This window comes from Mytilus edulis, chromosome 2 (genome assembly GCF_963676685.1).
Source record: "Mytilus edulis chromosome 2, xbMytEdul2.2, whole genome shotgun sequence".
Lineage (NCBI taxonomy): Eukaryota > Metazoa > Mollusca > Bivalvia > Mytilida > Mytilidae > Mytilus > Mytilus edulis.
In genome coordinates, this window is record NC_092345.1 from 28169453 (window position 1) to 28189466 (window position 20014).

Sequence of the window (20014 nt, forward strand, 5' to 3'; positions counted from 1 at the left end):
ATGTTTTATAGCAGCTTTCTAAAGCTATATTTTTCTTCAATGTACTACAAAGTGTAACATAGGTCTTTTCAGTTTTTCAAAACAATTATTAGATTAAGTTTTCTCTTGCTTTTTCGAAATTGAAGTTTGAGTAAACTCTGAAACACATAAGGGAGCTAACTCTGAAGCTTTAGTCAGCAGAATGGTGTTTTTACTTGTGGCATAACAGTATCCTTTAACATTGGTTAGGCAGATATTCTAGCTTGTTTTTTTTATTATGTGGTAATTTTGGGGAGCTTTAGGCATACAACTTAATAAGAATTAAAGTTTAAAACATTTAACTGGTATATCATGTGTATAAAAATAATGAAAACATAGCAGGTACAGACGTTTTTTTAAAGGTGCTCCTAAATTTAGGATCTTCATCATAATCTTTCCTAGATTTTGACATGATTTAAAACATAAATCTGAAGAAAGGAGACTGTATTATCTAACTAGTCGTGCATTTCCTAAATTTTGTAAAAACATTACAAATACGTTCAATTGTGGTCAGTACATGTATGCCAATTGATTGATTGGTTGATTATTGGTTCCTTAACGTCCAGTGGCAAATATTTTATATTTATTCAGGACGACATATGAACCAGCATGATGAGTGTGATACTTAATCTTTGTACACAAAAATGTATGCATATTGTTTATTTTAGGTATAGGGTGCTCTTGCTTTTCTTCTTGTTACCAATAACCAATTATGATTATTAGGGATCTGAAATATTGACAGCATTTTGCGATACCTAGATTAAGTTGTGTTAAACACCAATTAAACACTTCTCCAAATTCACACGCACTCTCACCAGGATCGCTCAAACTAAACAAAATCAAGGCGAATGATTTATAAAACCTAAAAATTGAAGAGCTATAATATATGTCCAAAAGGGACTTAAAAAGTCATCTATAAGGTCAACTTTGCTTGATGGCGTAGGAACCTTTGTTAAAAATATACATAATATACATTATGTTTACTCTTTTAAGCAATACTTTTGTTTAAATAACATGGTCCTTTGTCAAAGAAGCAAGCAAGATAATGTTGAATGCAGAGTATATTGTTTTTCCTTATCAAAAACCAGTTAATATATATTGATCCATTAAAACGTTTAATCCCGCTGCAAATGTTTGCACCTGTCCTAAGTCAGGAATCTGATGTACAGTAGTTGTCGTTTGTTTATGTAATATATACGTGTTTCTCGTTTCTCGTTTTGTTAATATAGATTAGACCGTTGGTTTTCCCGTTTGAATGGTTTTACACTAGTAATTTTGGGGCCCTTTATAGCTTGTTGTTCGGTGTGAGCTAAGGCTCCGTGTTGAAGGCCGTACTTTAACCTATAATGGTTTACTTTTTAAATTGTTATTTGTATGGAGAGTTGTCTCATTGGCACTCACACCACATCTTCCTATATCTATATAATATATTGAATATGTTTTAAAAAGCTAGATTTTGACTGTTAGAAAAGGGTGGTAAATACGACATGGAGTCAATCAAAAGCAAAAATTCAAAGACAAACAATCAACGCCAAAGCAAAAGAGAAAACAGACAAAAAGTAAAGACATTTTCTGTTTCGGTTACTATGTAAGGTTCACTTTCAAGGCACAAGATGTTTTCAAAAACAATTTTATTGTTTTATTTGAGTATGTCAGGGTTTAATTGAATATCAACATTTAACTTTACATAGTACAGGTTAATGATCTTATAAAACAATCAGCAATGTTGTCAATAACATGTTAAGTCTTGTATATTGATATGTCTGGATATATTACATATCTGTCTGGTGATTAGTTCGAGGGGGCTGCTTTCGGCATACAAATAAGTGGATGGAATCATGAAAGTGCGTTTGAAAAACGACCAGACCAATATATGGATAAGTACAAGAGTACATGAAAATCAAAAATGTAACAATGTGCTTTATTTAGGCATTCAATTATATGTTCCAAGTAAGAAAGAAAATATACAAGGGTAGTGTATTCAGGCAAACAAGTAAATAGAAATGGTGATGGTTTCAACATACAATACTCGTTTGTTTTTGTATTTCCATTCCCTTACTCATGTTTTTGGTGAAACTGTTTCTGATTAAAATATTTTCTAAAAATTGCGGGAAACACTTACAGTTATATATACTTTCCTTTCATTATTTGTTATATGAACATTGATACAGATCACTGTTATTGGCCTAATCATTCAGTTGCCTCCTATCTTATTGTCAGTTTGTTACAAGGTCAGGCTATTTTTGTTTACCCCCCCCCCCCCCCCTTTCTGTCGTCCCTTTTTAAGACGAGTAAAACTAGTATGATTAAGCTAAGTAAAGTAGATACATGATGAGTAATGACGAGTGAACAAATGATGAAACCATCATAATTCAAGATGGTGTACTACTTCTAACTTACATCAAAACAGTTGCCTGGTACAAACAGCATTTTCCGACTTAAAAAAATTAGAGTAGGCGAACGCTAATGGCAGGTAAAGTATATCTCATTAAAGACGTCATTCAGCAATGTCTGTCATATCTGCATACTTGTGTAACATAATTAATTATCCAGAAATAAAAAACCTTGACCTAGTAATCTTACAAAAAAAAGGGGGACTGTCATTTGTGTGTTTTGTCGACTTATACAGTTGGATAGAGGTTTGCACTTGCAGTATCAGTGTTCTTACATTAAAAAGGGATTGAAAATATCAAATAAGCAAAGATATAGGCGTTCCTTTGCTTTTCTTGTTTTCCTTTTTTTTTTAGGGAAAAAGGGGGGGAGGTATTGTTCTTTTAACGTTTTAAACGTTTGGTAATTTAACACTTTCATTAAGATATGTTTTAGTGCATCACTGCATTTAAATCCAAATAAAATAAAAATCAATTGCTTTATTGTGTTATTAACTATAAAGAACTTGTAACACATTGAAAATGATACAATATGAAGATAAAAATGCATAACCCAAAACCACAAGGAAAAAATTAAAGCAGCAACGTTGTTTTTTTTTTAAATCTTGAAATTAGTTATTCTAGCAGTTAACTTTTACAAAAATAATTTTCCCTTTTTTGCGTTTCTTTTTACGTATACATTTTCTATTGTAATTTTGTCTTTATACATTTTGTAAATGTATATTTCTACAAATGTATATTTCAGGCTTTGTTATTGCAGTTTATAAATAGACGTTAAGTATAAAAATATAAACAATGAATCATTGGTTTGGGAAGAATACGTACAAGATATACCTATAGTATTATATCAGTATCTAAAAGTGGGGGGGGGGGGGGGGGGTCTGAGGATGTTGTCGATACAGAACACACTTGTTCAGTATCCCCTTTTCTGCGATGGAGGTGAACTCTGTTTCAAAATAATTTTGTAGAAATCCAGGGCATCCAATTTAAAAGGATCAAAGAAATTTTCTGATTGATTTTCTAAGACATGGACATGTGAAATAATTTCAGGCTATAGTTAGAATTAACCACGTTCTCAAAGTGGGACGAACTCTTAATATTGCACTGCAGCTACATAATAGTATCGTTATTCATATAGTCTATACGGGAAATTAGAAGTCGACTATAAAACAATAACGTAGTTGCAATAAAACGCATAGTAGAAATGGAGATTTTTCTATGATAATTTTCGTATTGTATAATTAATTTAATTGCTTTTTAAAGGAAATGTCCTACATCCTTTGTTGAACTCTGTCCTGTATTTTTAATATTTAAGGGTCCAACTAATCGGACAGATATTTGTTTGATTACATATAAATACAAAACCCAGAATACAAAAGAAGTTTGTAGAATTACATATTATAAAACGATATATATATTTTATGGAAACACATTGGAGATGCTATTTAACATATTTAAAAGAAAATTTACAATATAATATGATATTTAGCTACAGCAGCCTAAATTTAAATAATAGATATGTTTAAGAATTTTGCTGACAAACAATGGGTGCCTACTATAAAGATTCTAAGATTCTGCTTATTGTTATTTTTTTTTAAATATTGAAATGTTATTAAAAAAGTTTAACAAATAATTCGTACAAGATAATTAATATTAGTGAACATTTGAAAATGAAAATTTTAACTTGTCACATTTTATGAATTTTTCAATAGTCAGGAGGTTTAAAACATATACATTTAATAAATGAAAAAAATAAATAAACACGTAATTATTTAAAACAAATAAATAATTAATATAAAAAGTAAAATAAACAAATAAATAAATTAAGAAACTTGCAATTCTAATAAATTCTTTGTGATGATTAAAGCAATTCATAAGTAAATGTTAGCTTTCAGTAAATTTGAAATATTATTTCAGCAAATCTTGAGGTGTTAAGATAAAATCTATAAAAATCGTTATTCTACTATTAAAACATCAAACATGTAACTTATCTTTTATTTTTGTGTTAATGCAATAATAAGCAGTTATATTTAATGTTATTATGTAGTTTTCACCATCGATTTTACGTCACAGAGAAATTTATCACATAACTTCAAACAAAACTATACATCACAGAACAAAAGGAGTATCGCAGACTCCGACCTCTTTGACAATTTTACAGTCGTTTTGTTAGCTTTACTGAACTATTATTTGGCAAAATTGAGCATTAAATATTTTGAAAACATTCTTTGATTTCTCACGGAAATGTTACAATATATCTGATTTGTATAAATCAATCCTTTCAACAATCTGTCTTAGAAAGCCTGTTTCTTTTTTCCACTTTGTTTAGTTTTGTAATGATTTACAGTCCTTCTTATATAGGATAAGATAAAAGGATATACAACACATGAACAATTCTAAATTGTTTCTAAATCGTGGGAATTTTGGAAAATAAATGTATATATTTACGACCTGCTAAATTTAAGAAAAACGCAACCAGAAAAATAAATAATTTCATGCTATGAATTTTAAGGGTGATACGACCTTTTTTAGTTTTGGAATAGGAAGAAGAATTATCCATTTCTAATTATTAAAAATTATTTAGTTGCAATAAGTTATAGTTTTGATTGCGATACATTTTTTAGTCCACATATTCAAGTTAATAATGCATATTTGATAGTAATTCATTTCTTATTTATTTAAGAATGATTTTTCTCTTATTCCATGAATTATCAATTTCTTAATTTGGTTTTTGTATTGAAAAATACTAAAATAATATGCATCTAAAAAAATTATAGTGTCTGGAATATGTGTGAAATGTTAAATGAATATTGATTATTACACCATTGACAATCTGTAATCATCGTTCTAAGACGTAAATGGTTTCATTTCAAGTTTTTCTTCCACTGACAGAAATATAAATTATGGCTTTGCATTGATTTGTTTGGTATTGTTTTAGGAGATGAGTTATTTGTTTCTACTTCTCTTTACTTAAAACAACAAAAATCAATACAAACAAATCTAAAAGTATCAAAAAATAATTACTTCCGTCTACAAATTTGACCGGCCATTGAATGACCAAATACCGAAAAGTACACAATTGAGCAGACGACTCAAACGTTCGTTAATATTTGGTCCAATCGTTTGGTTATCAACTGTTTTTGTATGATATTGTTTATCTTACTTTTGCTTGTTCAATAATAATCAATAATACATTAACCTACAAATTAAACAACATTTCTTTTTATCTTTGAAAATTTTGAAAATCCAATATTAATATCCATTAGCCCACTTTCTGTTCTTTTTATAATTTCACACGGAAAAGGCGAGGGAATAAAATGACGATGCATGTTTAAAGAACACGAGATGAGATGCTTTCGGCATAATATACGAAGGACAAACACATGAACATGTGCAATCTATACAAACAATGTATTTTTCTTTTAAATTATGAACGTATATTTTGTTTTGTGTATTACCAAATATTACGAGATGAAATACTAATGATTACGACATTTATACAAAGGACAACACATGCGCATGTGCAGTCTATACAAACAATGTATTTTTCTTTTAAATTATGAACGTATATTTTGTTTTGTGTATTACCAAATATTACGAGATGAAATACTAATGATTACGACATTTATACAAAGGACAACACATGCGCATGTGCAGTCTATACAAACAATGTATTTTTCTTTTAAATTATGAACGTATATTTTGTTTTGTGTATTACCAAATATTACGAGATGAAATACTAATGATTACGACATTTATACAAAGGACAACACATGCGCATGTGCAGTCTATACAAACAATGTATTTTTCTTTTAAATTATGAACGTATATTTTGTTTTGTGTATTACCAAATATTACGAGATGAAATACTAATGATTACGACATTTATACAAAGGACAACACATGCGCATGTGCAGTCTATACAAACAATGTATTTTTCTTTTAAATTATGAACGTATATTTTGTTTTGTGTATTACCAAATATTACGAGATGAAATACTAATGATTACGACATTTATACAAAGGACAACACATGCGCATATGCAGTCTATACAAACAATGTATTTTTCTTTTAAATTATGAACGTATATTTTGTTTTGTGTATTACCAAATATTTATACGAGATGAAATACTAATGATTACGACATTTATACAAAGGACAACACAGGCACATGTGCAGTCTATACAAACAATGTATTTTGCTTTTAAATTTTGTTTTGTGTATTACCAAAAATAACGAGATGAAATACTAATGCTTACGATATATGTACAAAGGACAACACAGGCACATGTGCAGTCTATAAAAAGGATGCTTTTAAATTATGAAAGTAATTTGAACATATTGTTATGCGTATTTCCAAACAAAACGAGATGGAATACTTATTCCTCTGACAAATACAGGCACACGTACAGTCTATACAAACAATGTATTTTGCTTTTAAATAATGCACGTATATGTTGGTATGTATATTTCAAAAGAAAAACGAGCTGAGATACGTATACCTACGACATATATGGAAAGCATGTGCAATCTATACAAATAATTTATTTTGCTTTTAAATTATGTACGTATAATTTCAAAAGACAATTTTTTTAAGGGTTACGTTACGTAGCATGAACGAAAAGGACCTTATCAATAAACTGTATCTTTTTGTTTTGATTTATTAAATAACGACCTTATGTCAATTTACTTAATTCAATCTTGAGGATTATGTTTTAAACTTTGCATACAACTTTTGTCCTTGTTATGCTCGAGTAGTATTAATTTACTATAATGGAACATTGCTAATCTGCAGATTTTATTTAGTTCATGTTATTGTTTTTCGTGATTCAACTATGAATTTTGTTTGAATTTGTTTACATTTATAAGTGTTTATAATATTTTGCAGTAATATTGAAACCTTGGTATTTTCAAATACAAAAATAAGTAAATGTAGTTTTACTGTAGTTGTGTTATTTTTAAATTGATTAAAACAATTTAATTATATTACAATGTGTTTTTTCATTTGAAAATTAATCAAACTATATTAAACAGTTATTACAAATCAAAAAACTGTGTTTTTGTCTGAATAGATACAACTTCACATAATTAATAATCTTTAATTCAGTACCGTCAGTTTTAAAACAAAAAAATATGAGGCTAAAATAAGACATCAAGAGAATGATAATTCAAGCATCAAATTCTCTTTGAGGTTCATATTTAAAAGTGATCAAGCTAGCGATGTAATGGACTCTTTTTTAACTTCATTGCCTAGAGAGTTCTTTATTCGGGACATAAATCATTTTTGACAAGTAGCTCGTATTATAATATTTAGGTACGACGATTACAAAAGCATTACGCTTTGCACAGCAAGAAACACCACTATAAATGAGAAGTTGAGTACATACTGGAAAATTCTCACTATCGCCACCTTTTTAAATTCATTAAATTACCGAAAAATCATGTGGAGTAAAGTGTTTTGAATTTTATCAAATTTGAACAGACATGGAGCGACCTTTTTAAAGACACTGACTTACAGATATATGCACAGGAAATCAATGTGATACGGGTAATATTTTAAAATATGCGATATCAAGGTTTTAGAAATAGTTACTTATTCAATCCATATGAAAAGACGGCATAATATTTTAAAAAGAAAGCTAAGGGTTCCGTCAAAACGTGTTCCGGATTTTAAAAAATGTTAAATATTTTTATTTCTACAAAAACCGCAGGTATAAAAGTACACTTACACTTTCAAATATATTTTTTTACAAAATGAGTGAAATGTACACGGTTATTTACCATTCATTTGGTCATTGATAATTTACTTGTGATATTGTACACCATTGTCGGACAGTCCAATGTCAATTTCCTTGTATATTTCTTATTTTCATCCATCAGTGGTCTTAAAGGCTTTAGGTGTCATATACAGATAAATATTCAATTATGTCCGTATAGGCTGACAAGGCGGAACGGATTTACTACTCCTGATCCCATAAAGATATTGGAAGTATTTTTACTTTTGAAAATGCTTTGAAGCTAATATATTCCTCATGAATTTCGAATTTAGCTTATAAATTTCCTCTAATGACATTCAATTGCATTAATAATACTGAACATTTTTATTATAAATTCTTTTTTATTGGTCATTAGTTGTTACTAGAAAATTTATTATCTTCTGTGCACGTGTCTACATAATAAGAAGCAAAATTAACACTTTATAATAGTTTTCTTATACAAAATAGAATCTTTATATTTATTCTATATTTCATCTATTTTAGGACACATACAATTAAAACGTAAGGTTTCATTCAAAATATATGTGTTTTAAATGTGTTAAAATCTATATCTGTAAAGATATGTTTGGTTGGTAATATTCGTCACAGACACGAGTATTTTTGTAAACAATCCCCGATGAAGTCGGCCATTAACAAAACTCGTAATGAGAACAAAAAACATTTTTGTACGACAATCGGGGTTCTAATAAAACTATTTTATGAAGTTTGTGTTTGTATTATTTCAACAGTTTGTTAAAAAATTCAATAATAAATTATTTATTATCAAACTAAATACTTTCAAAATATAATTGTAGACCTTAGATGAGATTTGAATGGCTCAAGCTAGATTCAACTTAAGAATTTTTGTTATATGAAAGATATTTTTACAAAATCTATATACAACTTTTGTTGTAAACCTTCTTAAAATTGTATAACTATTTTAGAATTTTTACTTGTTTTGATACCAAGAAACCAAACATTAATTATTTAGTTTATTTTGAGAGATTGTTTTTATCTATTTATTAATTTATTTACTTTGTATTTATATAGGGGCAAGCCAAATCTTTGTATAGCAATTGTTTTACGAAAATTAACAAAAAATACAACAATAAGTCGAATTTATTTGGGCATATTTAGGTAAAAGCCAATTTTAAAACAAAGTTATATTCACAAATATTTCAAATCTGTTGAACAATTATTAAACCCCATTCAAGTAAAATAAACCTACACTATAAAAAAATACAGAATTAAAAAAAAATACATATTGTTACTTTAGAAATATATACTTTGTAATTGTTTATGATGGAAGTTTCAAATCATGAGAACAACCTCATGTCTATTTTTCTTTCCTACTCCATCTGACAGCAAGACAAAAAACAACTGTTGGATTGAAAATATATAAGACGTTATAATAAGAAACATCCTTACCTTGAGCATACTGCATCCGTCTCATCCATGGATATATTTGTGGAGATCCTCCATAGCTCTGATCAGCTGGTCTGGGTGAGTGTGGTGTCTGAGATTGTTGTGGAAGGGGTGATATCGGGGGTGGTTGTTGCGATGGTGGCGATCTATTTCTATCCACATTTGTCAGTTGACCGTTTGGGTAATACGAACTATTACTATTCGAAGATGTTCTTATGTTGCACGACCGGTCATTTGATGAATGCATGTGATGAACATTCGGTATATTTGGAGTGCCTCCATGGATACTATGGGGTGAGGAACACGGGCTAGAATGCGGCATATGACTCAATCGCTGTGTAGCATAATAGTCCCCATTGTGTTCTTCGGAACGTTCGTCTTTAGCAGAAAATGGGTACCTGGATCCGTGGAAACTGGGGTATATTCCTCCGGAATGTTGAAATGTTCCATTTCTGTGAAAATTTCCTTCGGCACAACTTTCCAATCCAACTGTCTGTCCGTAACATGTAGACAGCGAATTGACGAAGTAGGAACTCATTTGGTATAATAGTGTTTTATTTTCAGATCGTAAAACTGTCTAATGCGGTCAGGGTCGGACGAGGATGAATTATGTCAATTTCTTCGTTTATGGGATGCCTCTTTGACTTTAACTGCAGTCGCCACTGAAATGAAGCCATTTTGATCACGTGAGTTAAAATATCCAATAGTAAATCAATTTTAAATGCAGGTTTATGGATTCACATGTCAACATAAGAGCGATAAATTTTAATCAAGGTTTCAAAATTTAACGTTACACATTAAATTAATTAATTATAACAAAATTATACTTTACCTGTCCCTGAACAGTTAGACCGTGTCCCTTGTTTTTATAGTTTGCACATCCCGACATTATTTAACAAGTGTACACTATCAGTCTTTACCGTGTAAATAAAACTTGATCTGTCGATCTTTCAACCCACGTGGGCATAAACTTACACAGTGTATGGGTCACTGATTACCACATATTACCCAATGAAAACGATCTTCAAACCTTTTTTTTACAAAACCAACAAAAATCTACCAAAAACTAAATCTTAGAGTATATATTAATGTGTGCATAATCTGCGCTCTGTTAATATTTTTAGCTTACGAAGAATTTACGTCGGAGGAAAAGTCATTTAGAGCTAACATTAACCCACTTATAAAAAGACACATTTCCAACTAGTTTACTCGTGTAAAATGTATTTATGATGCCGATGATAAATTATTGCGAGTCAACTAACTGAAGTATGATAAAAGAAGCTGTTTCTTGGACGACTCGGCTAAGTATGTATATTCATGCTTAATGCGATTTTGACGACCATATTATAATATTTTGATGTTCTCAAGATATGCCCATTCATACCCTTTCACAACTTACACTGAAAAACTTAAGTATACAATAATCTTTTTAAACAGAATAGTTGTTTCGGTCAGTTGCCTCTAAAATGAGAGAAATAAATCAACTCTTAAGTAGAGAAATGTATGTATACACTTGAAAGAAATTACCGCTACATTGATTTACATACACAAGAAAAAGGCATGTCTAGTTATATATCTAGTTGTATAGTTAAAAAGAATGTTTTTGTCATCTTTGATAAAGGTGTGTAGAAAAAAGCGACAAAATTTATGTTTTCTATATATATATTCGACACCCAGATCTGTAAATTCAGTTTAAATAGTTTAGATTTATTTTTAAATACTTTTATTTTTCTATGTCCTAATAATGATACAAAAGAAATTAAAAACGTATAATTTTCTTCATTATACATAATAAATTATCCCAACACATTGCCCTAAAATACTTTTGTAAAATTCTTTTTTATATCATATATTGAAACAATACAGTGTATTTTAAAAATTCTCGTTCTTTCAAATCTACGATTGCTTACATCTCCCCAGAATGTTTTACATTTTAGTCATCTTTCAAAAAATATATATTATACGTTTATCAAAGTAAAATTTTTATTTATAGCCCATTGTTTGCGTTTGTCCTTTTTATATTTTTATCAAATGATTGCAAAATGTGTTTGAACAAATCAGACTTTAGAGAAATGAACATTTATAATCCATCGATCTGGAACAATTTACTCGGCCAAACGATTTTCAATGGATAACACATTTGAAAAGGTCTTAGTATATACATTACGACGTTTTTAAGATCCATTAAACATTCATCATTTTCCAATCTCTGTTAATATACAAAGTTCTTTTAAATTCCTCCTTCTGTACAAATTTAACTTGTAAGTTGAAAATAATTTGTGATTTTGATAACCACGACATGATCATAAGAATATTTTGTCACTTATTTTCTTTTTAAATTTTCCGTCTTTACTTTTATGTTTTTGGCCATTCTTTGTAGCTTCTACATATTGCATTAATCTTGCAACAATAAATACCTTAAGACATCATTTAATATTATTTTATTTTAGGTTTGATGCTAAGAACGTTTTATGTATTCTGAATATTGACTCCTGGTATGGAGCACACCAGCCGTGACCTGATCTGACCTGCTAGCAATTCTACAAAACACGTCTACTAAAGCACGGATTCTAGTTTATATTAGCAAGTCGTTTGCATTAACGTTTTCGTTTTTGGCATTCTTAACCTCTGACACAAAAAGTCCTTTTCCTTTTTGAATTAAATTATTTTATATACCATTAGAGGAATAAATATACAAAAATGAAAAAAAATTGGAATAACAGACAACTGAACACAATACGGTATGGGTTTTGCTCATTGTTGAAAGATGGCCCTACGATGACTAATAGTTACTTTAATCTGCGTCATTTGGGCTTTGGTGGATGGTTGTCTTATTGGATACCATATTGCATCTTCTTATTTCTATAAAAATACACACAAACACAAGTGAAATGTCTCTTTCACACTTTCTACCTCCTCCACATCTTCAATATGCCACGACAGTTATGATTTTGTCAGACATATACTAATCACTGTATATCAAACTATATAAATTCTATATCGTCACTTAATTGTGTTTTCTTCTTCAAATAAACTCATCATAGATACCAGGACTAAATTTTGTATATACACCAGACGCGCGTTTCGTCAACAAAAGACTCATCAGTGACGCTCGAATCCAAAAAAGTTAAAAAGCCAAATAAAGTACAAAGTTGAAGAGCATTGAGATCCAAAATTCCTAAAAGTGTTGCCAAATACAGCTAAGGTAATCTATGCCTGGGGTAGAAAAGCCTTATTATTTCATAAAATTCAAAATTTTGTAAACAGTTAATTTATAAATATAACAATATCCATGATAATTCATGTCAGCACAAAAAGTGCTGACTACTGGGCTTGTGATACCCTCGGGGAAATAAATCTCCACCAGCACGGGCATCGACCCAGTGGTTGTAAATAAACTCGTCATAGATACCAGGACTAAATTTTGTATATACGCCAGACGCGCGTCTAAATACAGTGCAATTATATTTGCAATACTATAGCTTTATAAATGCTTAGGAAATCAAACAAATCAAAAGCAACACTCATTACGTAGTTTGCTTAAATTTTCAAAGGTATGTAGCTTTCCTATGACGCATTCACTTAGTTTATACTTGGGTCTTAAGATCTGCCATGGAAAAAGTAAGATTTAATATTGCATAGAATCTTTGTCAAAAAGAAACAAATAAAACAAATTTTACAAATAACATTCAACACTAAAATTCTAAACCATTTATTAAAAACTATGCTAGATTTCTGTTTTTTTTTTAAATAGAGATTCGAAAGATATCAAAGGGACATTTAAACTCAATCAAAAACTAAAATGCAATTGCAAAAAACAAAAACAAAAACATTACTAACAACAATACACAAAACACAACACAGATAACTAAAGCATGAGCAAAACAAACCAACTACAACCATCATGCCTAACTTTAAGACTGAATGAAAAAAACCACGATGTTGACGGTTGTAACTGGTGGAGTGTGATCTGCCTACCCTTGTTAAAAAAAAGAAACGTTTTGATGAATACTATTTTTTTTTAATTTCACAAGCAATTGGCTGTATTTCTGTATACTCTAACAAACCACAAAACACATGATTTCTTGTAAGTAAAATATCTCACGGATATACTGTATCTTTTTGTTTATTTCTTTATCTTATTTGAAACTCTATGCTGTTGGCACAATGTCATGCAATATTCACATTTCAGGAGAGTCGTCCTGAACATGCATGTAACATTTTCCCACTGGTCATTAAATCAATCAATCATTCGTTCTCTGAAACGTCCAAGAGTCGTCAATTTTTTTACACCTAGATCATTCTTTTTGGTGACACGATAATGGAAATGGCTAGAGGCTAGTAAAGGTTTTACAAATTATTCTTGCAGATGACCATGAGCAAATTTACTTTAGGTCTTGATGTTGGAAGAATTTCTCATATTTAAAGATTTCCACACGACAAAAAGAAATCTTAAATGCTGACCCTGAAACAAGCCATGTCTAAATTATCTATCTGATTATCAAAATCAAGCTATGGTAATGCAGCTAGACAAACCAACTCAAACTATGGTTATGCACATAATCAAACCAAGTCAACTATATATCAGATTCTATATTCATATCAAACACATCTACGATGTGTGCATTATGATCACAATGTTAGGATACATATCTCAGTAGAACAAAATTCGATTGTTTTATAGATCGATTGTTCGATCAATCAACTGGAGATTGAACTTTTAAATTTGAATTTATTCGCACTTTGTATCATTATTCTACTTTACAATGTCATCTGATTGCGGTTACCATTATGTAATGACTTCAAACTCCCTACTGTATAACAACCTTTTAATCTTTCCAAGACAATTGTAGTTAGTACAAATGATGTTTATTTTTCTGCATGATATGCTATTTGTTCCAATGACACCGATATTAATAAAACTGTGTTTATCAACAATGAAAATCTGTTCGAATCAATAGAAAGTTTATTTAATGCACTGTTTTATGGTCACACTTTCGTAAACCTAACTCTCCCTGGGGTTCATTTATTAATTGCTCAATTGCAATAGATTTATTTATATAATGCATTAGAAAACACTACATTTGTATTGATATTAATATTGTTTTTCAAACTCTGAGGAATCATGTATCAACTAAAGCTGGGATCATTATCTTAGGACTGCTCGATTATTACAATAATATGTTTTCAATTGCTGATGGGAATATATCAATTGTATGTTTAATTTTTTACTCATTTAAAATACATATGTTACCAAAGATTTGATATGCGTCAAAAAATCTTTATTATGTACGTTACAAAACAATGGGGAAAAGATACGGAACTAATTACACGAAGAAGGGGGAGTTGTAACATTTCGGAAACCCAGAGGACAAGGATAGTACGCAAACTAGTCACAAAAAAACTATCATAGGATGGGTCAATAAACCAGGAATAACGTGTAGAAATGACTACAGATACATACTTCGATCATGTATGGTAGCGAAAACAGGTGCTCCAGAAAGATAAAAAAAGACAAGTATGGATACATACAATTGAGATTGGAAATGGGGAAATGTGTCTAAGAGACTACAACCCAACCAAAGACCAAAAATATACATTTATCTTTGAATTTTGACACGAAAAAAGACATAACATGTGAACAGACAACTCAATTAAATCTCTACCTAGTACCTCCTTTACATAGATGAAGCATTGGAGAACATCTTTGAAAAAGAATATTCCCTACTGAAAACAATCGTGTTGAATTAAACTGTAAACAATTTAGGTTACAAAGTGTTTTTATTCGTGAGTTGTTCTGTCTTTACATCATATATATATTAGAAATTTGCTTAAGTAAATTAACCCATTAATAACAACTTATTTTTATTTATGATAAACAAAAAGAACAATAAATACAAACTAGCTTAAATAAAACATTGACACAAAGAATCAACGAAGAAAAAAAATGTTGTAAAAATTAAATTGTGATGCAAAGCTAAGCAATAAATGACATCAATGATTCAATATATAAAATTAGCTCGTCAGTGTATTACTGGATGTCCATTTAACTAGTAACAGTGTCTAAACCACAGTTATAATTGAAAACCAACGACATGTATCGTTATAGAAGCTCAGTTTACACTTGGATATCACAAAAAGCATAAACTAGCAATTTTCTGGCCGATAAATTAGTCCCCTAGACAATGTGAATAGCCCATAACGAGAGCGATTTTATGTTCATCGCTTTGGTTTTACGGGTTTTCAAGTAGATATAAATATTAGCGTTGTCGGAAGAAACATTTTCACAAAATTTATTGTCTCTAAATCTTTCTCGACGTATTCAGACTCTGAAGTCAATTATCTTTTTACGGTGAAGCAGAAAAGACGAGAGGAATTTTAATATTTCTCGTGTGTTAAAGCAATTTGACGCATTTTAACTGTTCATGGATTTTAACAAAAAAATTAGGTGTGATCGGATGTTGTTAAAACTTAGACAATACTTTTTGACGCGGATTTGTTACAATAAATATCAAAATAATTTATGTTAGGTTTTAAACAAAATACTTTGACAGAAAATTTCACGGATAACATACATCAAGAAGAATAGAGGAGCACATTAGTATCCGAATCGAATAGCCGTATAATTGTAAATTTATTATTTTTAACAGTTCGTGGAAGTCAAAGGAGAGGAAACAAAACTGTGAAAGAAAATAATTTACTGCATCTCAACGTTGTCAGGATGACATCATTTAAAAATACCAGCATATTCTAATGTGATCAGATAAAAATTGGGTTCTTAATTGTACAAGGCACCTTGCATTTTTTTTTTGCGTGCATTATTCAAAATAACTTTACCAACTATGTAAATTAAAAGTTGTGTTTGAGATCTTATCCTGCAAGAACTCGAAGAAAATAATTAACAAACAAAAATTCATTTCACTTGGATGAAATGACAAGAAGATTTCAAGTCTAAAGAATTAAAACCATAAACTAATTTCTGGTGCGAACACTTATTTCACTTTCATAAGGTTAAAAGTGATTTTTCATTTCTACACAAATTGGACAAACTTATTTGCTTCCCGAAGCGAAAAATTTAATCATAGGAGACGAGAAACGAACTCAAACCATGGAACCTTCCCAGCAATGGAATGCAAATGATAAATGTCTTTCTTAAGAAACGCCGATAGAACTTTGAAACATGTCGGATTGTTCTTGAAAAATGGTTGTTAATAATACCTTTTTCTTTATTATTTCTCGCCCTAAAACCCATGTATCTTCCTTTTAGGAAAATAATTACAATCTCACGAGACTTGACCTCACGTCTGCAACCAGTAATGGCGGTTACTGGACAATAGCTGCTAAAGTATTGACCGAAATTACTACACTCTCAGAAAAAGACATTTATTTTTTTCTGACTCACAAAGCTTTATTTGATTCACTAGAGCGTTCGTATTGGAATGATTAAACGTCGAGGGAAATATATTTGAAATCTATTTCACTTGCTCAAGAATTCGGCATACAAATGCATTTCAAATTCATCAAACGAAAACGAATTCGTACTTTGTATTAAAAAGGCATGGGAAAGTTTCAACACAATCGCTAAGGAAATGAAATGTCGAATTTTCTGAAATCCAATCGCCATTCCAATATTAAGTTTGAAGATTTAACTCGTTTATTTCAAAAAGTGTAATGGCTAAAATTTTCTCCAAGGAAGACCCATGACGCAGTTGTTATTAAAATCGTCTGTATGTCTATTAATCTAAAAAGTGAAGAAAAAATAGAAACAAAACGGAGAAAAACAAAAAGTACTTTTGTTTTGTCAATATATCATTCAAATAAAAAAGCAGTGAAATTTTAAATAATTTATGTCATGTAACATGTTATGATTAATATCATTAAATTATGCAGTGGAACTAGTTCACTATCTCTTGAAATTATTAATCAATGAGTTAAAATAATGAAACCATTTTGTACGTTTACAACTTTTGTTTTTGTGGGGGATAGACATGCAATGAAATATTCACCACGAAAACTTATATCAAAAAGAAACCCTAACACTTGATAATCATCTGCACGTATAATATAAATGAATGTATGAAATAATTTATAATTTAAAAAACAACAAAATGTTAATAATTAAAATAAGCAACAAAACATAACTGTTTTTCTTGAAATTATAAATTTAAAAATATTAATCATTGCAAACGAAGCCCAAGATAAAAAGTTTAATATTTAGACGGTTTCTTATAATAATATTCCATATTTATATTATTCATACTTTTCTTGCTTTGAACAATTTTGCGTTCTTAAGACATATTCACAGCAAGTCATTCTATGAGTGGAAAGCATAGATGACCGGTCTCTCCATTTCGCAAAGGATAATAAAGAATAATAAAGAGTCACTTTTTAAGTCGATGATATCTATTTAATGCAATTCTTTAAAGAATAATCTTCCAATAGAACAGTTGTCCCTATTTTTTCTGAAAAAATACATTCAAATCAAATGAAGTGCACCCCTCCCCTTGAAAAAATGAGAACACGAATATGAATGGTATATAGGTATAGGATAACTTTTTCTTCATCAAGAACTGTATTTTGAGGGAAGAAAATGTATGAGTTTTGGATTAAATCATTTGTAGTTTTTGATAAGATAAAAACATAGAATTTAAAGACAAATTAGGATTTTGAAAATTAAGAACAGGCAAATTTTGCTCTCATTGTTTTAAGGTAAACGAAAATGCAAGTATACAAACTTGTATTTGTATTTTGAGAATATGTATTAAAACTGTTCTTTTGAAAAAATAGAAATTTTAAGCGCCCAGGAAAAATAAAGTTTGATAACTGGCAACATATTAAACTGCTTATAGAGTATGGTTATCAAAAATTACGAATGCAATGTTTGTAAGAAAATTTACAGAAAAATAATGTAAACTAAATGAATTTAGAGGAATATTTTATAACTGGCATCCAATGATTATATTTGTAGAACAAATACATTTCAAATGAAACAATATTCAATGCATTGCTAAAAATAGACGCATTTTATCAAAACTAAAAACTGATAAAATGTTATAAATTTTAGTATTACGATGAGACGGTTAATTCTATTGTTTATGTCTATTGCTTTTGTGAAATCTAAACTAAATTCAAAATAAGATAATATAACAGCACAAAATTGAAAGGCAGTGTAAAGAAAATATAGACCTGTCTGTCATACGAGTAAAGTATTATCCAGATAAATAATGAGATATTTCCGATTATAACCATTAAATAAATATCTTTACAATATCATCTAGTATTGTCCAATTGTTATCACAGAATCGTATTTTATAACCGTAAGATTATATTTTTCCCTATTACAAATTAATCTTAGTTAAAAAAACGCAATGTTTACATTTTAGTGAACAAACAAAACTTTGTTCTAACTCTAACTTTTGTTGTCTTCTATTCCAATTTATTTTTTTCTAATTTATGTAAACATTGATAAATTGCATTACATGCGATACTTACCAAAATGAAAAGCCCTCCGATTTCTAAATCAATCTTTTGAAAATAATTGCTAAGACTTTTTAACGTGTTGAGTGTTATACTGTTCATGAAGGGGTATCAATTACGAATGTGTTTCAAAGGTAGGCGGGTCTTGGTAAGTTTCCAGTTACATGGCTGAATGAAAAACAAATTTTTATTTCCAATGAAAAATAAGTTTGATAAATATCTCCCCGACAAGCCATACTTTCACTCTGAAAAGAAAAGTAGTGCGCATTTTAAAATCTATTTTTTTAATAGGCTTAGGAATTTAAAAGCGTTTTGATAAAGTTAGATTAATGCTTTTTTTTAAAGAAAAATATTAATGTGAAAATTTTACATTTGTACGCATATAATTTTGATTGGACGTATTAATCAAAATGTGAAATTGAATATTATAAGAACAAATATAAATGTCAACGTTTTACAAATTTCCATTTGAGATTCAGTATCTTTGTCGCTTATATTTACTTGTTTAATTAAATTTATATGTCCCGTTGTCTTCAAAACGTTAGATCATTTACTGTTACAACATAAACCCTAGAAACACTTGTTTTTTAAAAACGTCTTATCCGAATTTGGAAGTAATTCGAATCATATAATAAATTGTTTGCCAGTCGCTATATCCAGCCAGCAGATATGTATTTCTTTCTTTACATGTTTATACAAATAGTTCAAAATAAAGGCAACAGTATACCGCTGTTCAAAACTCGTAAATCTATGGACAAAAAACAAAATTGGGTTAAAAACTAAAACTGTCAAACGCGTGGCACAAAATAATAATAACATAAGCTTTACAAACATACAGACAGTTATTAAAATAAACTAAGTAATAAGGTTAACTATGAAACAATGAAAAACTATATTAACTTTTACTAGTAACAAAAAGAGAGAATATTTATTATTAATACTCACAC

At 29.5% G+C, this 20014-nt stretch overlaps 1 protein-coding gene across 2 annotated transcripts in view; it reads right to left on the reverse strand.

The window, feature by feature from the left end:
* LOC139511883 (homeobox protein Hox-B5b-like) overlaps nt 1-20014 on the reverse strand; it is a 61908-nt gene that overhangs the window by 16365 nt on the left and 25529 nt on the right. The window contains exons 1-2 of one of the 2 annotated variants that reach the window (XM_071299022.1): nt 19083-19217; nt 9594-10252 (exon numbers count right to left, since the gene is read on the reverse strand). In XM_071299022.1, coding sequence (XP_071155123.1) covers nt 9594-10128 — 535 coding nt within the window. In that variant the 5' untranslated portion in view covers nt 10129-10252; nt 19083-19217. Of the gene's footprint in view, nt 1-9593; nt 10253-19082; nt 19218-20014 lie in introns of those variants that run through there. The other variant, XM_071299021.1, reaches the window with a different exon arrangement.